Source organism: Lissotriton helveticus, chromosome 1_1 (genome assembly GCF_964261635.1).
Source record: "Lissotriton helveticus chromosome 1_1, aLisHel1.1, whole genome shotgun sequence".
In the NCBI taxonomy this organism is placed as follows: Eukaryota; Metazoa; Chordata; class Amphibia; order Caudata; family Salamandridae; genus Lissotriton; species Lissotriton helveticus.
The window spans coordinates 1,661,031,487-1,661,057,952 of record NC_136057.1 but is presented as its reverse complement, the minus strand read 5'-3'; the positions used below and the strand labels follow the sequence as shown (position 1 = coordinate 1,661,057,952).

General features: G+C 44.0%; 1 protein-coding gene across 1 annotated transcript in view; it reads left to right on the top strand.

Moving 5' to 3' along the window:
* The window catches only part of LOC144830203 (retinol dehydrogenase 7-like), a 154,554-nt gene that overhangs the window by 17,434 nt on the left and 110,654 nt on the right, over positions 1 to 26,466 (top strand). Inside the window, exon 2 of the mRNA XM_078688892.1 lies at positions 16,232 to 16,576. Within this exon, the coding sequence (XP_078545018.1) occupies positions 16,261 to 16,576 (316 nt within the window). The 5' untranslated portion in view covers positions 16,232 to 16,260. The remainder of the gene's footprint in view (positions 1 to 16,231; positions 16,577 to 26,466) is intronic.

The following is a 26,466-nucleotide window of genomic DNA, read 5'->3' as shown; positions in this document are numbered from 1 at the left end:
TTTCTCAGCCATGGTTTTCTGAGTCAGGATCAGATCGAACGGCTCAAAAATGGCAGTTTCATTTAAGGGCTGTCAGGGAACAAAACCAGATTAAAGGGGTCAGGGGTCAGGTTAACTGTATTATGGATCTTAATTGGGTTTGGCCATGCAGTAACAAATCCAAGTCTGCTTTAACAAGATCTAAGGCTAAGCACCTAATATTATCTAACAACTACACTCGCTAGGAAAGTGTATGCATGCCATTTTGCTTGTCCTCATATTACCTCAAATGAGCATATACCTAAGCTAATATGGCCTCCAATGCTCACTAACGGTTTGTAGTCAGGGGCCAGTGCTCTCTTTGCAACACCCAGGAGCCATTATACGGACATCAGCAATGGAGGTATAATCATTGGACATTCTTTCCTTCCGGCGCTTTTTCTAGAGGTCCCATATGGAAAAGCTGCAGGGGCGGCCCTTATTACCCTCTGTTTTCTTATCAATCTCATAAATGAAGATCACTGATCTCCACTAGTCTGACCATGTAAGGAGCTCGTACTGGGACCCCTTTCTGCATATATCTTTCCTTACCTTGAGGATTAGAATAAAACGTAACTTGCTTAGTTCATGATAGTTTGAGCCCCACTCAGCCACTACACCCAGCGCCCCAAACAATTTCAACTTTGGGCATACCTCCACTACCCGTCTGAAAATGCATGGGATCTTCTTATCCACCAGTTCCTGAAAAAGGCAAAAAGAAAATTGGTTCCCTTACAGGATATTTTAAGACAGAGTAGGAATAAACCCCTGGCTAGTAAATGAAGAACTAAAACGAAAAATGCTACACTGTGACGGTTATTGTAAATGTAGCCTGGGTACCAAAGGATATATATTGCACATTCTGTTAGATTGTTTAATATTGCTAGAACAGCGTAAACATTGTCTCCGCCCGTTATTTCTAAAATATGACATAAGGCAACGGAACAAAGCAGTAGAATTGCTAACAGAAATGCCAAACCTTGACATAGCGGTAGCAGTGGGGAACTATATGAAAGAAATTAAAAGTTTCCTTAGGGAGAATTAGCTGAATATGCAATGATTTTAAATAATTTTAACCTGTATTAGTTATTTTAAAGAATATTTTATTACATAAATTTAAAATGAGATGTGACCCATAGGACGAGATTTTAATTTTGTACCACTCATTGAATACGTATTAACTTTTTTACCATTGAGAATGTAGAATAGTGATGTTTTTTACGTAAAAATTGGTTTTACATCTGTTTAAAGACTAAGGTCTAAATAAACATAGTTTTGACAATGACAAAAAAAAAACAATACTGGGCAGCTGACAAACGTGTATATCATACGCATCACAACTCCCACACCTTTTACACCTGAAATCCCTATTTTTCTTGATCTTCACCAGCTTCTTGGGACTCCAGTAGATTCTATGAAGAGTGAACACGTGTTTTTTTCTTGAGAGGAGCAGATTTTACTGTAGAATATAGTAAGTTAAAATATACTTACCATACTTCCTGTAGCTCCTCATGGGGTAGATAGTCTTCCCATACACCGTATGCTGGTCTTATATTTGTCTCGACTGCCTTTGATAAGTGTAGGCATCACTTGGTTACTTTCTTTTTCATGGTCTTGGCTTCCTGCAGCTCCATTTTTATAATGCTTTTGGGCTCACAGTTTGTCCAAACTTTAGTCTAGAACCAAGTGGAGAGCTGATAGTATTTAAATCTAGACATACCCAACTTTACGAGTATTGACCAGTCGCCCCATGGCATTAGTCTATCTTTCTCCATTCATTACCTGCCCCATCTCGTAATTCTGGCATTTCTCAAAAGGACCGCTAAACAGTTCTTCAAACATTCTGGGGTCCTTGAGGCGTCCCAAATTGGCAACAATTTGTTGGCGTATGGGATTCCTAGTAGTACCCTGGCATTGAACCACAATCTGGTGGCCGATATGAAACACTTCAGTCTTACTTTTTAAAAGAATTTTGGGGCTCGGAATTTGTGGAGAAGACCTTTATTCCTAAGGCTTTCTAACAAAGCCTTATATAATATCCCTATGCAAGTCTCATCAGGACGAGAGAACAGCATCCTCCAGTTTGTTAATAGGAATGCCCAAAAGTAAAGCTGGATGTGAGGGAGAGCTAGGCCACCTTTATCTAATTTTGTTCTCAATATTTTCCAATATAGCTGAATACCTTTATACACCAAAATAAACGAGGCTATTCTCCCTTGAACCTTATCCAGTACTTTCTTACCTAAGGTGAGCTGAATGTTGTCAAATAAAAGGTGAACTTGGGCATAATTGTCATCGTCACAAGTTTGACCAGCTTATAAATCGTCATGGATAGAGTCTGCCATTTAACATCAGCTTATACACTTCTTTTCTCAAGACTATTGAGATCTTGAACTATACTTAATCCCAGGTACCTAATAGTTTCATTGTGACTCCTCCTTCCCATTTCATGTCTCAGAGCATTACCTCAGTCTTAGTCTCATTAACTTTGTAACCTGAGAAACTACCAAAGAGAGCCAGCACCTGTTCTATGAGAGGCAGTGATTGAGTAATGTCCAAAGTATATAACATCAGGTCGTCCGCATAGAGTGCTATCTTCCTACTTATTTCCCACACCTAAACGGGACTATATCTGTTTTCAATCTTAGCCTTTTGCCATCAATTCTAGATATTAAGCGAACAGAAGTGGAGATAAAGGGCACCCCAGTCACATAAGGGAGAGGAATGTCTGACAAAATATAGAAAGACAAAATATCGACCTACAAAAATATCGGAGCAAAAATATCGATGTCAACAATATCGACATCCTATCTACAACATGGTAAGTACAAAAATATCGGGAAAAAATATCGATGTCAAAAACATTGTTTTTTTAAAAATATTGTTTTTTAAAATAAATAATTTTTTTAAATAAAGTAAATAATACTTTAAAAAAAATATACATAGTTTAAAATATTTTATAATATTTAAAATTAATAAGTAATATATCAAATGTAATAAGAAATTATTTAAACATATGCATATAGTATGTAACATAGATACTTAATAATCAATTTTAATAATTATTTTAATAACTTATAAATAATTATAAACATTATAAATTACAAATTCATCTATACACATAAAAAACATAAATACAAATTAAATAATTATGCAAAACAAATAAAAAAATGAAATTTACTTGTAATATTTTTAAAATTCATCAAATACTACATTAAATAAAACAATACAAAAAATATTAAATAAGAGAGGGAATAAAATACTATTACAACTCTAAAAAAAACAACAGTAGGGAAAGTGTTGGATAGCGTAGAGGTAAAAATTACTATTCCAACTCCAGAGAGAGCAACAGTAGGGAAAGTGTTGGATAGCGTAGGGGTACAAATTACTATTCCCACTCCAGAGAGTGCAACAGTAGGGAAAGTGTTGGATAGCGTAGGGGTAAAAATTACTATTCCCACTCCAGGGAGTGCAACAGTAGGGAAAGTGTTGGATAGCGAAGAAGTTAAAAATAACATACTTCTAAATAAATTAATATGTAAAAATATTTAATAAATTAATTATTAAATAAATCTAAACTATTTACAAATACCAATAAATAATGATTGAACCCATAATTACCAATGAATAATTAATATCCAATAAATTAATTATTAATACACAGCTATAAATTTAATAACTACTTAATTACATATTAATTACTTTACACACTATTCCCCTATAAATGCACAACAAACATCAATAATAAAATAATACACTTAACATAATTATCAATTAATCAATCAATTCATTTTTTTACCAATTAATAAAAATGAATTACCAATTAATTAAAATTAATGTATAATTCCTAAAACTTAATAAATAATTTTGTACAATTAAATTACTTCCCACCCTATTCCCCTATAAACCCAATACCCACTACATTACTAAAATACAAAATGCACTTAAATTACATAAAAAATAATAAAATATATATTAAATACATAACAATATACATAAAAATCATATAAAAATCGATATTAGTAACATCGATATTACTAACATCGATATTAGTAACATCGATATTACTTACATCGATATTAACAAAATCGATATTACTTACCTTCGATAATCTGTCCCTTCTATATTAAAAAAGTCGATATTACTTACCTTCTAAATTCTGTCCCTTCGATATTAAAACATCAATATTATTGTAGGTCGATATTAAAAAATCGATATTTTGTCTTCCTACCAAGGGAGAGACCAAGCAAACACATGCAATAAAAAAAGGTGCCAAAATGTAAGCAATGGAAGGATACAAACCATCCAATCAAAAGGATGTTAAAAAAATCTATGCTCCAGGGGAGGGCTGAACACCAGAATAGAAAGGAAAGCCATTCAAAAAGACACAAGCAAGTAAGTTTGGCAATAAAGGCAACCAATGGTAAGAAGACGATAAGCACACTAGGGAGACAGCTGGAAAATGTATACACTCTTGTAGAGTGTTTAGACAAAAAGAAAAAAAGTAGTGCCTGAAAAAGCAAACAATGTAAGGACACAGAAATTCGTCCTTCTCTTGGGAAGGGACTAACTGCAGGAGAGGAAGGAAAGCCTAAACATGCTAACGAATATAAAGCAAGCAAATTAGAATGACAGGTAAGACACTAATGACAAGCAATGGATGTGCTTTAAGCTCACTGTAAGCTAACCATTTGTCTTGCAACAGACAGCACAGGCACTGCCTAGTAGGCGAGATGTAAAAAGTACTATTTCAGACTGCAACTTACGTGGTTAAAAAAGGGAAGAAAAAAGTCCTTTGGATGCATGCAGCAAATATTTTGCTATTCTACGCCAAGTACTCTGAGACACAGGGTTGGGCTGCCTGCAGAACTTAGTAAAAGTTCATTGTTATAACGGCACAGAAAAAAGAACTGTATGACACAAAAACATACAAATCTCAGTCCAAGTACTCAGAGGATGGGAAAGAGTAAGGTCCAACACTTATGCTTAACATGAAAAAATAAGTGACTTTTTTTTTATAAAGGATATGTGATTACTTAATCACTTGACATCCCTAAAATGGATAATTTGTTGGGTAGATTACCACCTGTGCAAATCTATATGTAGCCTTCAGGTTACAGGTGCGAACTTGGGGCTCTATCCGTTTTTAGTTAAACGTGTGCAATTGAGATAGACAACTACCGCCAAAACCAGTGTTGTGTGCGGAGTGTATTTAAACATTCATCCCTATCACTGGTCAACATAGAAAATATAGGGGGAGGAGCCAGGCTGGCGACCAAGATGGCCGCATAGGCTCCCGGCTCCGCTGACCTCCTTCTCCTGCCACTATATCCTGTCATTTATCCTGCGCCCTTGCCATGTCCCAGCACGGCTGAGAGGAAATGCTGCCGATCGGTGTACCCCCGAGTGTTCTACCTGCTGGGTGGACGGAGATGAGGCATCACGAGGATTGCGGCCTGCCCCTGCTTTGAAACCGGGATCTATGGTAATGGAGTGGCCGGCCCCGAGTTGAATAACAACGGCAGTGAGGTACGAGAAAGTGCCGGTCCGGCGGACGAAGTTGGGACCCTCCCGGATTGGACGGGAGACCACGCATTCTGGTTTATCAAAAGGAGGGAGAACGATCTATGGATCAATTGGGCACCATTTACCACTAAGGGAAGTGGAAGGTCCAGTGTCAGCTTGTGCCCTCAAGTATATTTCAACAAGACTGGGTTGCTGAACTGTTCCTTAGATAAAGAATTGTGTGTCTCTGGCGTGCCCGGAGGGATGTATGTAGTCCCTTTGGGTATCCATTGCGTTGGAAATATTTGCCTCACACACCCTTGCGAGTGTCATGCTTCATCATTGGCGTTGCTCCTCGTCGGGGAGGCGGTGCAATCCCCGACGGGCTCACCTCAAAGAGGGGCTCTTTGGCGGAGATCTTTTAATTCCAACAGCCTATTGGTGAAGTGGGGGTATGTGGGCAGTATGTAGCCTGAAGGTGATTTAAAATGTAGATGGGGGTACCGGAAACTATTTTATTCAGGGGTCCCCTACTACAGATAAAAACGTGGATCTACCAATCCGGGTGCCAGCTAGTTAGGTGTAGTGGCCCTAGATCTGATATGAAATGACAATGGTCGACATGTTTCTCGCATGGGTATAGTGCCCGCGATTCATCAGGACCTATTATGAGTGAAGACAAGGTCTACAAATGTGAAGAACAGCATGCTAATGTCATGTGTCTAGTGCCCAAATATGGGATTAAATGTTTTACCTCTGTAGCTATGTCCTATAGCTGGATGGGGAATAAGAGTACAGGGTTAACAGCATGTATAATCGCCAGACTAAATGCATGGTGCTAGACCAAAACAACAACACACAGTGTCATGCTAGTAATAGGATACTACTATTAGACTATGTTCAACGTGACTATATTGTGGCTACGTGAATACAGAGTGTCACACCACCTAATCGTGAGTGAAGGCTTTAAAAACACAAAATGGTAAAACAGCAGCAGTGCTAAAATAGGAGCATCACCCTCATGATCATTCCTTCAGTGTTGGTGACGTGGTGAACTGGTCCATACTCAGTATCTGTATTATAGTGAGTCTCAAGCCAACTAGTAAGTATGTCAAGTATGGGCAAGTATGGGCTACCGACTCACCTAGTAAGCAGGAGCTACGGGCTCCAACAATACTCGGCGGGTATGTGCAGCAGGATGGAGCCTCCAGGTTCAGCTATGGAAGTCAAGGGAAGGCATGTGTATTATCATGGTGGAATGTCCAAGTCGGAGCTATTCTCAATCGGATGATAACAACAGATAATCAGAGATAAGGCCATATCAAGTTTAAAGAGGGAGAACCCGTGGAAAGACCCTAGTAAAGCGTATTGCGGACTCGGGTCCCCCCGGCAATCCCAGGAGTGTCAGCTTACCTCTCGATCACCGCGCACAGGATTAGTCACCTACCCATCACCGCCGAGCTCGGGAAGATACTGGAGCTCGGCGGTGGGCTCCATTTCTATCCGCATCGCGTCCCTGATTGTTGCGTGACTCCGCCCCCTCCGCCGGATGTTAGGATCCGATGTTAGTGTTAGGTGATCATCCCCGTGCTTGGGGCGGCCATTACTAAAAGGGATTTAGTATATATACAGGCATAGCTATGTGTAGAGAATGAGAGGGCGATGTATCTAGTTCACCTGAACATTCACCATGTATGTCCACTGTTCGAGTTACAAAAAAATATTAATATCACATTTAACCACGGGAATTAATTGTGCGCCCATGTTAGATATACTTGCATCGAATTGGATAAATCGACCTATGTGTGTGTAGAGTTGAAATTTGCAACGTTTCAGAGCAGGGTGGATAATTGAATGGAGGTATTGTAGACTTATTTATTTACAATGTATATCAATTATCATCGGTCAGATCCAGCCAACCAGGGAACAGTAGGTTGGTTAACACACTCATTTACACGTTCTGTTGGGTCACGTGAGGTGCTAGGTGGAAAAGCCGAAATGCTGAGTATACCCCTGCCAAGGAAAAGAAGAAACCAGAGCCACTGATTGGTCAAGGCTGTAGAACAAAACAAAACAAAACAAAAACACCCATTACCATGAGGCCAAGTGCTACGGGTAGATATGCCCTTGATTGTATATCTTAAGTAGTCTAGTTAAGGCCGTATGTACATATAACACATAGTCTACGTCAGACCGGAGGCGCTACCTATAACCTACAGTTAGTGGAGGGTTAATGTAGGATAGAGTTCCCAAATGCTTGTGGATGTATGGCGCACTGGATGCATCTCTCTACTTAGCAAGGTGGGTGTTAAACAGGAGGATGTATGTCAAGGGGAGTGATATTATAGTGCGTGCCACGGGATATTATCGTTGAGGCCTAGACTGCCTGACGATAAACGGTGGACCCATCTCTGTTCTTTGCGGAACAAAGCTTGTTTTGGACAATTGGGGCTTGATTCAAGGACAAGCCATCTGATTGAATCAGCAGTGTGATTTACCTCCAAAAAATGTTTACACATCTTGGTGTTGGTTTTTCTGCAGCGAAAATTGCTGCGATGTTCAGTGATACGGGTTTTGATAGGGCGTGTCGTCATTCCTATGTATTTTAATTTGCAGGGGCAGGTCAGCATGTAGATACAATGCGAGGTATTACAGTTAGTATGCCCTCTGAGTTCCCACGTGAAAGTGTCAGTAAGTTGTATGGTTTTGTGTACAGCTGTAAAGGCACAGACTGCACAAGTACCGCAGGGATAGTGCCCTTTTACAGGGGGTAAGTGCCATAGTGTCTGTTGGGACCCCTTCTTGGGCACTTTTGGTCTCGTGCTGATGAGAATGTCTTTAACATTTTGCGATCTTTTAAACGCAGATCTAGGTTGTTCAAAAGTGAGGTCACCAGTATTCAGGATAGCCCAGTGGTGTTTGATCATGCTCTTGACTCTAGTAGACTCTGGGGTGAATGTCGCATGACCACGCATTCTATCAGCGGCAGTAGCAGAACCAGAATATGCTGCTCTGCTTGTGACTGAAGTGCCCCCCCGCCGGCTGCCCCGCAGAGTGGATACCCCACACGCCGATCGCAAATATCCTGAATGAGAGGAGCACGCCCGACACCGGCCGGCTGTGTCCCAACATTTGCGGGATTATTCACCGGCTGGCCGATAGCAACTACGGGGTGTTTTTCTGCCTATTTGAGTGTGGTCCACAATACGAGCGGCAATGCATGCGATGGCGTTTGAAAGGGACCCGGCTGCGATCATGACTCGAACCGCCGATGACAACACCATGGTCCGACTTACTGCTCCGGACAGATTTGCCTCTTATGATGGAGCTCCGGCGTACGCGAAGGGGGCCACTAATGGGGGAGAGAAAACGGCAATAAAGTTGAGCGATATCATGGCGGCTATTGTGGAACTACACTCCTTTTTGTGTTGGAGGATGAAAGCCCTGGAGTGCGGCTTTGATGTGGTTGTGTCGGGGCTAGGTTCGTGCAAGGCAGACCTCACTACTGTAGATGGGTCCTCGGCAGCTGTGAGACATGATGCGGACTGGCAGACGGCTGTCGAATATCCCCTGGAGTTCACGGTGCGGGAGTGTGTGAGAAGCGGCTTGTTTGCCCAAGATAGCCGGACACGCCGCATTAACGAGCGGCGCCCAGTGTTCATGGCGGAACCAGAGGGTCGGATGGAGGCATTGTCTTCGGGAATACTAATCAGTGTTGTCCCCCCTCCGACCTCTGACGAGGAGCTGCGGTGGCGCCAGGACACGTCTCTCTTATTTCTCCCGGACCCTGTGCTATCGACCGTGCGACAGCAACGGGGTTTCCTGATGGCTCTTGGATATGTCGGTGATGTGGGGCTCACAGTGCTTTGTTGTATGCTGCCGGACTCCAGAATTACTACCTCGATCCAGTTCGGTACTTGCTTACAGCTGCAGTAAATTACACGGGTCGCATCCATGCACTGGATCGGGTGGGTCTGGGTTGATAATTGCATGATTGTTCCGTCTGGTGCATGTGCGGGATTTTCACTTGTGTTACTGGGGTACGGAAGGCGAGTTGGCTAATAATGATCCCACTAATCGGACGACTTTGATGTTAAAACTCGGCAATTTGTGTGGACACAGGGAACTATTTTGTATCCTGTCTTCGATCCGATTCCGCTGACTCGAACTGCTACGGACGCTTCGTTTACCTCATGATTACAGGGGCTTGGGCGACATGGGTTTTCATAAAGAATCGCACTGGTCAGGGCTGACTTCAACTAGTATCCTGTCCTCGGCCCGATACCATCGCTTTGAACTGTCTGGGACGCTTCGCTTTCTTCGAGATTCCTGTGGCTTGGGTGACATGGGATTTTCGTGAAGAACCGAACTGATCAGGTTGACTTTGACTTTTGGAGTTAGCTATGCTATGTGATCTATGCCGGGATTGTAACGTGTATCTCACTGGGAGTCGGGCGGTTTTGGTTGATGTCCTCCCCATGTAGGTTCTCAATACTTACTTTTAATAGTGGACAATATGTTTTGGGGAGGTCGCTAATGGCGGGGGGTACAGGGGCCGGGAATGTGTCTGTTGCTGTCCTCCTCCGCTTTCTTTCTTCCCTTCTCTGGGGTAGTTCCGGGGTGACAGGCATGCTGTTAGTGGGGTAGGCCGTAGCCATTACAGGGGTGCAGGGTGGTGGGTGCTGGGGGGGGGTTGTTATTTTAGTTTGTTTTGTTCTATGGTCCCTTTCCTTCTTTCCTCTTTCGGTGGCTTTCCTTCCTCTTCAGTGGGGTTGGCTGTATCTCCTTATCTTACTTCTTTCTCTATCTGGCGTCTATATTTGCCTATACCTCACTGTCTCTGGAGGGTGGGTTTTCAGGATGATGCTCTTGCTAAATCGCTTGCTATTATATTGACTTTTACTCCTAGTCTGCCTCGGCGGACGTAGTGTGTCTAAAGCTGTATTGTTCATCACCTGGTCCTGATTGCACTGCGGGGCACGCCCCCCCCATCTCTTCTCACTTTTATTGTATGGTGTGACGCCATTGATAGTGCAGCCACTACTGCTTATTCATAACTTAAAATGAAACCTTTGATATCCTTTCGCTTTGTGGCACATACAATCACATGCTGCACTTGTATCGTCATATTAATTGGTCGTATATATTTACATGTCTCCTGATCTATTTCCTGAGTTTGCGGCCGGCCCCTGTGGTTGTAGGCCTGCGCATGTAGTATTTTGAATAATTCAATAAAGGTTTTAAAAAAAAACAAAACATAGAAAATATATGCCTAGCATTTGCGCACCAACACGCAGAATGTAGATTTGTCTGTGGCCATCAAGAAGTTAGACTCTTGTGGATCAGGATTTTACAAAGCGTTAACATAAGAGGATCTAGACCATCAGAAAACCTGTTTCTGAATGTTTAGGTTACCATTGACCCCAGACTCGAAAAGGACAGTCATGAATTGCAGTACAACCTTAGAGACCCACTGGTTCAAACAGGAGAATGAGAAAAGGGTGGTAGAACTAGAGGAGTCAGAGCATAAAAAGCACTGGCAATTCCAATGGGTCAGGTGTTTAGAGCCAGGTTTTTGCCTTTGTCAGTGCATGTTTTGTAATTTCTTTTACAAAACTGTGTTTTTGGGGACCCTGCTGGGCCTCATCAATGTAAAAAAAATGTTGGGGTTTTAAAATGCACACATTGTTAGAGATCCCTGGCACTTAAGGGAACTACTGTGCACTTTGAGCAGGGCAGAGTGAAGACAATCAATGTCCATCAGCACAATAGCCTCTGCAGTTCTCCAAAATCAAACAAAAAAATATTAGCAAGGATTACAAGCCAGGCCCACCCTAACATGACCTTTGGGCCTCCCAGTCACAGCACAGGAGGCCACAAGAAAACACCTGTTAAGTGCTTCTTCCATGTCGACAGCCAAACCTTGTGATTTCTTTCACTTTGCTTACTCTAATTATCATAATAATAGCTGTTTTAATAATGTACTGATAGGTAGAAAAATACCGACTTTAGATGATTTTTCCTATTTTTGTACTGGCCGAGACATAAAAATACTGGTCATGCTGGTAAAAATAAAACGGTGGCAATACTAGCTCAAGTCTGAGGCAAGCTGTAGTAGGGAGGTGTGTGTTGGGGCAGAGGGGACAGGAGTTTACCTTCCAATGATGCAGCAGGTGCAGTGGCACCAGGGCCCAGAGCTATGAAAAGCTTTCTGCACCTCAATTATGACTGTTTCTGTATGGGGGTTCTGAGAGTGTCACGTAGTTTAGTTTGTCCAGGATGCGTACAGTAATATATTGCAGAATGGGGCATGCATTATACTATTCAGATAGTGGCAGTTAATGCCTCATTGGATGGTAGCCATAATTTGGAATTACAATGCCTCCTACAATATGTGCATCTGTCTGTTCTCTGTCAAATGCGTGCTAAAGAAAATAACTGTTTTAATGCCAGTAAAAATTGTGTTGGGCTGAATTTATTCTTACAGGTGTGGCAGGGTTACAAACGTGCACTTTTTATTTCTGATATTATTGTTACAGTACAAGGCATATCCCCAGTATTTAGTCAGGGCTATTGGAATCTGCAATATTACAGCTATTGTGTTGTCCACATAATTATGGATTCAACATAATTATGGATTTGACATATTTGCAACATAATCTATTAACTGGTTCATAATCTACAGATTTTTAAATAAATGTTTCTAGCTCAAATGGATCAAAACTTGATGCAAAATACTGCAACACGTGTTGCTGAAATTTGAAGGCCCTTCACAAAGGATGACTGGTCACTTTTCTGATGCTTATTGCTATACCTGGGTGGTGAACCTGACTACTGAGGTGCAACCTATGCCCAGATAGTACTAACAAGTGTGAAAAAAACTACAAAGTAATGAAGTACTACTATCACAAAATGTGCCTTATTATGCTGCATTATTTGCCTTTCCTTGCTTCATGATTTAGTCAACCCTGTTGCATAATTTGGTCCTCCCCACCGCATAATTTCAGAGGTACTGCTTATAGTGATCTTACTCTTCACGTGTACTACCAATGGTACGGCTCAAAATTCAGTACAATAAAGAGCTACAAAACATTATGCATTGTGGCATGAAATACAAATGGCTAATTATCCAAACTCACATGAGAGCTAAATTATTCATTTCACAGGTATATTTTAAAATTGCTATCACTAAAGTTTTGCTACAAACAAAATATGATCTTCAGATAAATGGCTAGTCTCTGTTTACATCACAGCATATACTTTATACAGCTATTTTATAATCAATTATGTACAATTTTTTATTAAAATGTAATCTATTCTATATGATTACTTTTCCTAAATAGTGTTTGTTTACTTTTTACATTTCACTGTATGACACTAGGTTAGATAAGGTTCGCTGTTACAGAGAGAGGTCGCACAGCTGATGCTTAATGCACTGAAGTTGCAGAGCGTGTGGTCCTTCGAGCTTCAAGACCCAAAGCTGCATCACATACACATTTAGAAAATACAGGCTGTCTGTTTGTCTCAAGGAGCTACACTAATGCAGATGTTGCCACCATTTGTGAACTTGTGCATGATTATGCTGAAGCATTTCCAGTATTCATGAAATTTATGTTTCCACAGTTTTTATAGGGATTGTAATATATCAGCCTGTGAGAACACCTTTTCAACATCATCTCCTGTCCTCTCACCTTCCTGTCGCACAATGAATGGAAACAGAATTTGACCATTATAGTGCATGAGATGGAGCTCCCAGCAAACTCACAATGAGTTTGTAAGAGTTTTCAAATAACAACAGGGCCTGTATCACAGAAAGGGATTACTGTCCCTATTTGCGTCACTGTGCATCTTTTAACAGGTGCAGTGGTTGCAAACAGGGACAGTGCACGCTGTTGTTGATAATCTGTTGCCCTGAAAGCAGCCCGCAACCCACGCTTGCCCTGAGGGCAGCATTTTCAATGAAATACAGAGCAGCTGTTTCTAAGTACAGCATTCACGCTTTTCACATTGCATGTGCACGCTGCCTGCAATTTAAAGAGGGGAGAGAGAGCCACTAACTGCACCTGCATGCACAGCAATGTCTGGGGGGTGGGGGGGGGCATGGAAGCCCATTGAAACACTCCAGAAGAATGACTTAAGGATGGACACAGACTTCTCACCACCCTTTTTTCGTGTATTGCCATTGCACATCCTGGAAGTCTATTTGCCCCTGCACCCGCATCCATGATATGGGTCAGGCGCAGAGGCAAAGTCATTCCCTTAAATGCATGGGTCCATACTCCCATGAAAATGAGAGAATGCTGACACTATATATGTGCCAGCGCTATCAGTATTACAGAAGGAGCTGCACAAGCGGCCGCATTCTGTAATATGATAGTGCCCCGGGCGCACAAAGTGGGCTTTGACGCACTCAGGGCTCTCTGTGTGATACGCCCAGGAAGGCTACCTCTTTGACTGCAATTACCAGTTTTACGATTAACAGGCATGAAAACTGCTCTTAGGTGTCAGGAGTACAGCTTTCTTTTGTTCCAAATGCATTGCTGTTTTTTTAAACCTTATTATTGAAAGCAAAAGAAAGCCATACAAATAAACAGTTAAAAGGATCACAGTGTGCAAAGAAATGTGCTGGACAAATTGTAAAGAGTAAATAGCCAGCATTCCTAGTGCAATGAGCAAAGGCTTGAGTGTGGTTACAGGAATCTTCTTAAAAGTGAACTACTGTTACAATCGGCTTGGTATACAGGGGCTTTTATTGAAGCCTGGCCTGCTCATGTGAGTTGGGCCTGATGAGTATAATCATCAGCTTTTACTTTCAAATAACTCTCCACATGCTCTATTTAACTGTTTGGAAGCAAATGTAATGTAAATTTAGCACTTGTAGGCCGCCTCCAGAAATATCAAAATATGGGGACACATTGGTCCACCCAAACGCACCCTTGGCCCATCCAGATACAAATTCCTGGAACCGAGCCTAGTTAAAAGACATTGCCCTCAACACTAGATTCTATGTTTTAAAGCAGAAAACATCAAACATATCATGTTTTAACTCTTATTATGTCCACTACAAAGAACATTTGTACACAGAAGTCACTTGAAGGAGGTCACAGCTAACTTTGTAGCGCTCTGAAATGGTTGCTCAGCAAGAGTGAAAACTCATTAAGTAAAGAGCACTAAAACAATCACAAGATGGTCCTTTCAATTCTGAAGCGTAACACACTTTGTGCTACCCTGAAAAACAATGGCACTTAAGTTGTGAGCTCTTGCGAGCAGTGGCAGCTGCTCCCAGGAAGCAGCAGTGGGGCGGGATAAAAAAGAGTCACATACCTGTCAGCCAGCCGCCTCTCCTCCGTCCTCTTCCTGGCTTCTTCTCTGCAAACAGGGAGCAATAAGCACCCGGGCTCCCCACAGCCAATCACAACGTTGCAGTTTTGTGATTTTTCTGAGCGCTTTGGTTCGGAGCTCAGGCAGGGAATGGGATTCTGGGCATGTTCTCCACCCAGTCTGTAATGCAGCCTGGGTGGAGAACATGCAAAGTGCTTACATAGTGCCCACCACTCCTCCCCCTGATCTGAGAGCAGAGCAGATCCGCCCGCCAAGATGCCACAGCAGGAACAAATAAAATGATAATAACATTGAGTTATCATTTAATTTTTCCTGTTTTTTTCACTGCGAAAAGCAGTGGGGCCACGCTCTTCTGTCTTAGCAGAGGAGCCGCTTGTGGGCCTTGCGATGACTCAAAGAATAGCATAAGGTGAAATACTGAAGTATCTGAGATAGGTAGGAAGGAACAGCCTTTGTCGGTCTGAATGAATGATAAAGGAGCAAAGTTGCACAGATGCTTTTCTCTTTTATCACTGCCTCCATTGAACCGCTCGTTGATGCTGTAATCCCTAACTCAGACAAGCAGGCCCTCCAACATTAGAGAGGGTGAACTTCCTTTTTTATACAATTTATTGAAAAGAAAAGCTTGCGAAATGCTTAAATGACAAAACGTTATTTTAGTTAAGAGGAATGAAAATGTTGAGCCCAACTCTGCATTTAAAAGAAACATTCTAAATTAACCTATACTTTGGAACAATGTGTGTGTGTGTGTGTGTGTGTGGGTGTATGGGTGTGATCTAAAGATGCAAAATCCAAACCTGCCTTAAATGGTCTGGTGCAAGCCGCAAAATGAACTGAAACCATCTGTCACTGACAAATGAAAACAAAAGAAATGAGAGTTACAAGAAGGCCAACCAATGTTAAATAATGGGTGGGCTCTATGCCCATTTTAGATTTTTTGTTTTAAAAGAACGTTAGACTCGCAAGCGACTGTGAATGTGCTGTCTCAGGTGAGACCTAAAAAGAAGTATTACACACAGTTAACCTGTGAAAAGTTATAAAAACTGAAACGTGGGTTTAGATACGTTGTCAAGTGGAGTAGCATAATTTTGATCCCACCCTAATATACTGTAGGAGTGCATTATAATCATGAATAGTCAGCACTCAAATATATTCTGTGTGATTAATGCTTACTAAAAAAGATGAGGTATTGCATATTTAAAGTGTGACAACTCTATTCAGCAGCTTGTCATCTGCTTCGTCAAAAATTCTGAAATCATGCATAGCAAGACAGTCGGCAATGTTGTTCAGTTATAGTGGTGATTTTAGGATTTGATTCATGTACAGAACTGTTTCAATCACCACACTCTTCTGTTCCCTTTCCCAGGCTTTACAGCCTTGGACCAAGAAGACACTATGATGTGGTTGTATCTGGCAGGGCTTTTGGGCCTATACTTTCTCTTCCGCTGGTACCTAGAGAGGCAGACGGTCCCAAATCTCCCAGATAAGTATGTGCTGATCACCGGCTGTGACTCTGGATTTGGGAACCAAGTGGCACGGCAGCTGGACCAGCGTGGGATGCGGGTGCTTGCGGCATGCCTGACACAGAAAGGGGCAGAGCACCTGAAGGAGGCCACCTCCCAGAGGCTGCAGACCATCATTATGGACGTCGCCAACAGAGACAGCGTGGCCGCCATGGCAGAGTGGGTTAAGGAGCAAGTGGGAGACAAAGGTGAATATTGAACCAGTTCGTTTGTCAATTTGTTTGTTATTCACAAATAAATTGTATTAACTGTGGAACAATTTCAGCAAAAAAAATAGCAAAAGTGATATCAGATACCCACATCTCCTGCCCACAGTGACATCACTTGACCTTTGACTTAAGATGACCGATCACCGAATTTCATTAATTTATTAATTTATAGGGTGCTTATATCTAAGCAATGCACATAGACCAGACAATACACCAAGATTACAAGCGATCTATTACAGCTTGAAGGTAAACAGTGGGGAGACTAAGGATATGAGGATCGAACTGTAAATTCGTTGGACAATGCTCCCTGCATGAAATGGGCCGATAGGAAGATCCAAAAGATGGGCAGCATTTGACAGGAGTGAAAAGGCGGCTGAGGATTGTACAGTCAGAGCCAACAAACACAAGCATTGACAAAGCCAATAGGTTGCTTCTTGGACTGACCCATTGCTTGAAATATTTGCTTTGGGAAGCATGACCCCCAATAATGACATCAAGGTAACTGCATGGTTCGTGCTCTCAGATTTCCGTATATTTCGCCATCCAAGATGCCGTGCTCTGCCACAACAACCATTTAATAGTTCTCTTCATTGGTTTTGAGAATTCAGCCAGCAACAAGATTGATAGCCCTGACGAAGTTCTTGTCTAAAAGAACAAAACACATTGGCTGCCTGGTGCTCTACTTTGAAGAAAACAAAGGTAGAATAAAGACATTTTCAAATATTTCCAACATTGGATGGATATTTAATCATTATGGGGCCGATTATGATTGCGGTTTTTCCGCATCCTCCGGGCCGGCGGTGGCTTCAGAATGGGATGCAGAAAAACCGCTGCGGAGCCTGCAAAGACCCACTGCCATATTAGGATGGCTGGTGGGTCTGAAATTCCGTCCGCCGCTGTTCCGCTGCGGTCGCATTACAACCACGGCGGAATAGTCCTAATATGGTGGCGGTGTCTAACAGACACCGCCAGCCATATTAGGATGGTAGGAAAGACATGCTTTTCCGCTGCGGCTTTTCCGCCGTGGAAAAGCATATGGACTTTCACTTCGGGGGCCCGTTGTGGGCCCCCTGGGTGAAGGGGGGGTGGGGGGTGCACATGGGGGGTACCTATGGTACCCCCCTGCATTTACGTGCCCAAAGCAGCAGGCACTGCGCCGTGCCTGCCGCTTTGTGCATGCAAATGCAATGCATGCATTTTTAACCTTGCGGCGGGTGCAGCTTGAAGCTGCACCCGCCGCAATGTTAAAGATAGAGGATGTGACTGCCACCCTGGCGGTCACATCCTAATCTGCTCGGAGGGAACACCGCAGCCTCTGCGGACGTTCCCTCCTCCTCAGGGGTCCCGTCCGTGATCATAATCGGCCCCTATATTTGGATATATGAATCTAGAGCATAGTGGCAGTACCATCTGCAGATCCATTGGGACAACCGAACCCCCACCATACCGGAGTGTGATGTATCAAGTAGCTGATCTGGGGCAGAGCAGTCAATCGTCCTCTCCAGGAAGAAGGCGCTACCTTGCCTGATTCCGGATCCTAGCTGTGTGAAATTCAGCCGCCGCATCTTCCCACCGCCCGCAGGTTGCTGTGGGGAAGGACGCCTACACCGAAGGGCCGCGGCTATTCCGACTTCCCGATCTCATGACCCCGGACTTTCTACCAGGGGGTCCAGCAGCATTTTTGAGAGTTTGAGCGTTCCTCAGCAGGTTTGCTCCGCTAGCCCCCCATTTGCTGCCCTCTTCGCCTCAGCCCCCGCCTCCACGGCCAACAGACAGCGGCCGCTTCCCCCCCCCCCCAGTAAGATCAGCGCTGAAGCCCGCGAGTCACAAGTGGGCTGCGCAGGGGGTGAATGGGGGCCTGAGGAGTCTTCAGGAGGTGGAGGCGGACCTGTCGGACTGCGCTGCAAGTGGTGTGGCAGCCAAGCAGCAGCCAAGCAACGACACAGGCAAGTGGGCAGGTACGTTGGCGGGACATCGGTGGGTTCTCAAGTGTGTAGGACAGCGAGCAGGAGGTCGCAGATTGAAGCGCCCAGGAGAGTCGCTGTGGTGGTCCGGCCTGCGATCCCCAGCGAAACTTGCTCTTTGCTTCCCCTAACCCCTCCATCGCCACCTACCGTTATTACTGCCACCGCAACCAACTGCCATCGTGCCACTGTGAAACAGAACTCAGCTGCCTCGCACATTGTGTGCTACTTGTATCACCTCCTAATTCCCCCCATCTAATCGCAGCCACACCCACTCCCCCTCTAGGGGTGGTGTAACGGAGGATGCGGTCAGGGAGAGTTAGAAGCACACCTCCATTAAAGAACAAGGAGAAAGCTAAAGAGGCAGCAGCCAAAGAGCTCCAATGTTTGATCTCCCCTGGCCCCCGTCCTTCTGCCAAAAACGAAATACATCAGGGGCCAGAACCTGTAGCCTCAACAGACATGCAGGCACCGCTTATGAAAGCAACAACCGTAGCAACTGCAAGCAACAGGCTAACAGTAGCATTAAAAATACCTACAGCAGCAACTCCTGTGGTGAAATGGGGTGGCAGTACCAAGACCATCCCCATGGACCCCCCCAGGCACCACTCAGCACCAAACAACAGTAAACAGGCACTGATTACGGACTTTTTAAAAGTTGTAATAGAATCTACCTCATCTAACCGACACCGTCATCGCAGTAATTCCGGCGCCTTCAACACAAGAGGCGAAACCAGCACCAGCCCAGCGAGTGAGGTCACGACACGCAACCCTAGTGGGAAAACTTCCAATCTGGAGTGCGGTAGAAAAGGTTCCCAGTCACCAAAACGTAGGGTAGCCCTCCACGAAGCATCTACGGGCATTCCAAGCCTCCAGCTCCTATCATCCAAAGCTCTCATCCCTTTTGAACTCAGACATAAGCAAAATAACCTAGTCTGACGATTATCCCAAACATCAGACATCATTTTTATTTTCCCCACGTACAGATGGACCTCAAAGTTACAATGAAGGGTCCCCTGCCGACGAGACGACCATAAACATCTCGCACTCAACTGGGAACTCAACAGGGAACCAGACAAAACACCAGGGCGTCCATAACATCGGGGCCCAGGGATTTGCCAACCCCAATCCCATTAAAAAGCCTGTTTTTTCTTCATTCTTGTTCGAAGCGCAAGCAGAACAGCATCACCGCCAGTCCCACCGCCAGGTAATCCAACAGGAGGTGCAGTCCCCCCTCCCCGCTATGCAGGACTTAAACCTTTTTCAGCCATCACCCCAAACCAGTGAATACCTTAGCAGGACCTCAGCCTTTCTACACTCCCCTCCGTCAGCACGCTCAATACATAGGACAAACGGCGCCCAGGCCTCCCCATCCGAACCAGGCAGTACTTCAACCCCATCAGCCTGGCAGCTCTTGCTACAAACAATAGCCACAATTGCCAAAGCAATGTCTTACCACGCAGACAAGCTGGATACCCAAGTGGACCTTCTAAACATCTTAGCAATCCACGTTCAGGGGGTAGAACAGAAACTGCAAAGTTTCAACGAGATGGTCTCGAGGGTGCAGCAAGACCAGGAAACAACATATCAAACGTGTAATTGCCATTGCACTCATATAAATAGACAAACTAGTGGAGGTTCCCACCATCCTGTCAGATCTACTTGATACAACCAGGGAAGCCACAAAAAAGAACGTCCCTCAAATAGAGCAAGACTACAATGCACCATGGGCGACGGATACGAACCACCTAGCCACGTGGGCAAGAAGACACAAAGCGGCGCAGTTTCCATCTCAGAACAATTACCGCTAGACCTCACATCACCCAGTCCAGCAACTACGGCTACTAACTCAAACATCTCAACCCCTCAACCAACTGAAAATGGGGAGCAACCACTAGCCGAGCCACTTACATCAATCAAGACACTAACCAAGCGTGGTGGAAAACGCATAAGAAAAACAAGCAACAAAAGACACTCTAGACAGGTAACTAATTTATTTCCAGTCTACACCGATCAGGGATTGAAACATAGTGACCACGATGCGGCCCTCACTATTCCGGAAATAACTTCATATAATGATCAATTGAACCCTCCACCTACGCAACCCACCCCTCCGAACCGCCTAAATAACATCAAAAGGGAACCACCGCAGCCAGAGAAAGTATATAGTATATTTAACCCACCAAGGAAAGAGAAACTCTTTAAATCCACCAAAGCAATACAGTTAGAGACTCCCCAATTAATCGAAAGAAACTTACGAAAGATACAAGTACAAGTCCACGCATAGCATTTTCAGTTACCGATAACCATGGGGAAGATACCCGCCAAACAGACGCAGGTAATAACTCAAACGCGGGAAGCAACCAAGCAACCCGGATAAATGTCCATAATCATTTAACCCAAAACAACGCAGACGTAACCCTGATCACTTCTTTGAGAACAACAGAGTCACCACTGGCCGATAAAGTCTTGGGAAGGGCTGTACACCTAGCGTTGCACCAGGATTCCTCCTCAAATTCCAACAAATTAGACATTATCCCCCATTATGTATCAAGGGAAAACCACACATTTTAAATAGAAGCATCCTAATTAAACTCTTTAAAGCTCTGCCCTCCCTGAGCCACATAACTACCAGTGACATTGTTGGTATTGCATTTAAACAGAACACGTACTTCATGGGACAAGATATCACCACAGCCTCGTTCTCAGCCACCTCTTTCATTGAACAAATTTGGCAGCAGAGGGACCAATATGCAAAGTGGGGCATCAAGTTAAAAAAGATCGACCCCCCTCCCCCTGCTACCCCAACCTGCTTTAACCAGTCTACCAACCAAAGGGTCTGCTAAAAGGGGCAAAACGTTCAGCCGGTCCATCTCAAGATATGGCATGAATCAACACCTACGCAGCTCCCAATCCACCCGAAGGCTGCAACATCTGCTCCTGCAATGTATTCGGGCTTAGCACAAAACTTGAAGATCCAGGCTTCATGGAATTTATCTCACAGTTTAAAATTCTTCTCTTCCAGGAAACTTGGATGACTAATCATACTCCCATAGCCGGATATATGGAATTTCAGAGGCCTGCCGAAAAAGCCGGAAAACTAGGGAGAGCCAAAGGAGGTCTTTCAATGTTTGTTTCAACCGATATTCCATGGCAAGCTTCAACAATAGACCTCGATTCCTCTTGGCTGCAATGTATCAAACTCGAAGCACCGCCTCTCACTTGTCTGCTGATACTTAACATCTATATTCATCCAGTGTTTAACCGAAAAAAGACAAGTGTAGATCACTTATTAGCAACAATGACAACTATACTCGTCTACCAGGATGCAAATATCATCCTGTCAGGGGACTTTATTATGAACTTACTGCACGCCATTAACGAGCGTACACACATACTAAAACAACGAGATACGCTCGGCAAGAGATGTGCGGCCAGTCTGGCGGAGCTTTCAATGAGAATCCTAAATGGGAGCAGTCTGACAGACAGTCCAGCTGCATACACCAGGATTACTCAAAAATCAGCTTCAACCATAGACTACACCTTCACGGATCACAAGTTCTTCCCATTTATCACACATTTTCAAATATTGTATAGGACCGAAAGCAACCACCAACCGCAAACATTTACGTTACAAAGTAACATAGAAAACCTAGTGCCACCCAGATCATTATCCCACCAAACGCAATGTTTCAATTTAAAACGTCTGGCATAGAAATCAGATTCGATTAATGACATCATGGGGACATGCACCCACCTCCTAGAAAGATTTCAAACAGAACCCATAAACACTCAGGCATGGAAGCGCTTTGTCAATGCCTGCTCTGTTTTGTCATACTTTTAGTAAAAAAGCTTTTGCTGGCAAAGCTGCCAGGTCCTCACCAATATATATAAAATAATTAGCTAAAAAAAAAAGTATTTTTTGGGTCTGAAAAAGCGCACATTATCTTATTAGTTTGATCAGTGAAGAGAACTGCTTTGTGCGCATTTGTACTTCTAATGAAAAGGCAGTAGGCCACCACTCACTGTTGAGACAGTCGATGAAGAGCTGGGTTGTCCACTTGGCCCATGCTACATGCTGTAGTGGGCGGATGAAAAATGTGAATGACACAAAAACAGGGAAATGGGTAGAGAGAGCTAACTCCAGACCTAATAATAGAAATCTACATGCAATAGATCGTCATTTTGTAAAATATATTTAGACCACTATATTTATAACAGAGAATATTTTTGATATGGATATTCTGAGATGTAACTGCATTGAGATTTATCTTCGTACATTTTTTTAATACAATTCTGCATTATCATTAACAGTTCCAATCACTTAATACATTTTCCTTTATATTGTTAGATCATTGTATTATTATCTTCCTTCCACAAGAATTTTGAGTAAACTTTTTAACAAATGAATGTATCTGGGGATTTACCTCCAGTTCATATTTGTGGAAACCAGTGGCATAATTAACAACATTTGCAGTGCAATAGGTCTCGCATGTACACCAGTTTGAGTTATTGGCATTTTAAATGACAATGCCTTTTTCATTTTTGTTTTCTTTTTTAAAACCTGAATAAAAGGCATTGTCATTTACAATGCCAATAGCTTAAACTCTCGTATTCTGAACACATAGGTATTCTATATATCTGAAGTGTTAGTGATCTTACACTTATTTCTGCAGTGATGGTGCTCTCACACCTATATCTGCAGTGATAGTGATCTCACACCTATATCTGCAGTGATAGAGATCTCACACCTATATCTGCAGAGATAGTAATCTCACACCAATATCTGCAGTGATAGTGATCTCACACCTATTTCCGCAGTGATAGTAACCTCACACCTATATCTGAAGTAATGGTGATCTCACACCTATATATATGCAGTGATAGTAATCTCACACCAATATCTGCAGTTATAGTGATCTCATACCTATATCTGCAGTGATAGTAATCTCACACCTATATCTGAAGTAATGGTGATCTCACACCTATATATCTGCAGTGATAGTGATCTCACACCTATATCTGCAGTGATAGTGATCTCACACCAATATCTACAGTGATGGTGATCTCACACCAATATCTGCAGTGATAGTGATCTCACACATATATTGAAAGTGATAGTGATCTCACACCAATATCTACAGTGATAGAGATCTCATACTTATATCTGCAGTGATATTGATCTCACACCTATGTCTAACGTGATAGTGATCTCACACCAATATCTACAGTGATAGAGATCTCACACCTATATCTACAGTGATCTCACACCTATATCTACAGTGATAGTGATCTCACACCAATATCTACAGTGATAGTGAGCTCACACCAATATCTACAGTGATAGTGAGCTCACGCCTATATCTGCAGTGATAGTAATCTCACACCTATACCTGAAGTAATGGTGATCTCACTCCTATATGTCTGCAATGATATTGATCTCACACTTATATCTGAAGTGATAGTAATCTCACACCAATATCTGCAGTGATAGTGATCTCACACCTATATCTGCAGTGATAGTAATCTCTCACCTATGTCTGAAGTAATTGTATTGTATTGTATTGTAATTGCATTTATATAGCGCTTACTACCCCTGACGAGGCGTCGAAGCGCTTTTTCGGCGAGTATTACTCTACTCCGGGACCCATAGAGGATTAGTGTTGAATTAGTATAGTGAAACATGAAAGTACATTTTAAGTGGTGGATAGTTAGTCAGTTATTTGGATTTGGAATGATAGCAGAAGGATAGAGGAGGACAAAGGTTTGTATTTATATAGCGCGATATTAGTCAGTTACTTGGAGTGAGAAGGATAGTGGAGGGATAAAAGGGGTAGAAAGATTTGCATTCATATAGCACTTTTTACCCCTGATGGGTGTTGAAGCGCTTTTCTGGCGAGTAGCATGTCACTCCGGAACCCATAAAGGATTACTGTTGAAAATTAGTATAGTAAAAAATATGAAGTAATTTGAGTAGTGGATATGTTATTCAGTTATTTGGGTAGTATATTAGAATAGTTTAATATGAAATTTGAGAAGTCAGCTGACATATTCTACTTTAGGCGCACTGTTGGCCTAATCTGTGCGTGGGGTGGGGGAGTAGGGGGTGCTAGTGGAAAGCTTTGTGCCGCTTTTGTTGCTGGGGCCGATATTGCAAAACCGTCCCCCGGCAAAAACAAAAACGCCCCCCCCCCCCTATGGGTCTAAAACCGGCTCCCACCCTGGCGGCCCACTGGGGAAACACCTGATGCCCGCTACGGCCAGTCCGGCCCTGATCACAAACAATGAACAAATATCCTCACAGTCAAAAGGGAAGTCTAGTAAACAGAGGCCATTTTGCCAGTCAGTTGGAGAGCGAGTCTACCTAAATAACACTGAGCCTCTGAGCGCTATTCTAGGGCCGAGAGACCACGGTGTCCAGGCAGACTGCGATGGGGTCGTCGGATGAGCCGCGGCGGGTGCCTGAGGTGAAGAGAACTACTTCTAGGAGCCTGGCTGGTGAGAAGGTGCTTCCAGTGCCCCTACATGTTCATGAGGAAGGGGGGCAGAGGCTTGGCTGAGCGGAGGGGGCAGTCGTTGGGGACAGTGAAGGCTGAGAAGCAGTGAGGAGTGCAGTGCGCCAGGAGCCCGAGACGCCCTCAGTTTAACACCTCGAAGCACTGGTGGTGCACTGCAGGCGCACCTGTCTAGACAGCGGCTCTCTGGCTTGAAACGGAGGGTGTGGCAGCCGGCTGGACGGGATATTCAGGGTGGAGCGCTCGCTTGAGGAGGGACAAGTAATCCAGCGCCCGGAGCAGATCTAGGTGCTGATATAGACCCGCCCTAGCTCATGAGATGTCCTGCCTGAGGCAGAGTCTGGGGACGATGGAGCTGTTCAGTCCATCACAGATCTGCCCACTCAGCCACTTACAGCTGTCATGTCATCTCGCCTGACCCTGCTGCTGGGACGGGGCAGGCGGACGCGGAAGGGGAGGAGTCTGGAGGGCGGACGGAAACGGGCAGGGGACTGAGAGACACGGAGAAATAAAGAGCTGCCTAAACGAGCTCCCGTGTCCGTGTCTTCTTTGGGGGAAAAGAAAGCGACACTGGCGACGAGGGTGGGATCCCTATGACCCACCATTTCTGCCCCCACCGCTGCGCCGTCTGTGGATCGTGCAGCTGAAGACCTGCTCGTGAAAACACGCGAAGAGTGACCCGAGTCGCGTAGAGGCCTGCGACTGAAAGAGCGCTCTCGCGGACATCCAGCCACCAGATCTAGGGTGAGTCCCATCCGGCGATTACCCTCCTGGCAACAGCAGATAATGCCAAGCAGAATGCTGCATGTGCAGTGCCACGTCCTTCCCGGTGGCCATCTTTGAGTCAGGCTTTGTGCATAGGACACCATTGACTCTCTCTGCGGTGGCCATCTTGAGGTCAGGCGAATCACAAGTAACTCCTCCAAACCTGCAAATTTCAGCAAATAAAGGCCTGCACGGTCTGGTGAGACCGCGTCCTCGCTCACCATGTCAGTAGAAGCTGACTCCACCCACGCACCTGCCACTGGGTCGCCCCAGCGGGCCCCACAACCGAGTCCCATGGCCTATGGGAGTGTCATACCTGCGCCCTCCGGAGCCTCTGGAGCTGACGTCCGGGAACAGCATGGGGCCCAAATGGAAGAGCTGGGCTGAAGATTTCGAGGACTTCATGATGGGGTCCCAGGTACAAGACTCTAAACAGAAGCTAATAGCCCTGCGAAACCTGATAGGGAAAGACATCGCACAAATCATCTAAGTATTGCCTGCCGCCAATGCCGCCTCATATGAAGGTGTGAAGGGAGCTTTGGATAGGAAGTTCCTCCATAAGCGAAACCTCGACTATGAACGATATACCTTTAATCTTGCCTCGCAGGAAAAAGATGAGTCAATG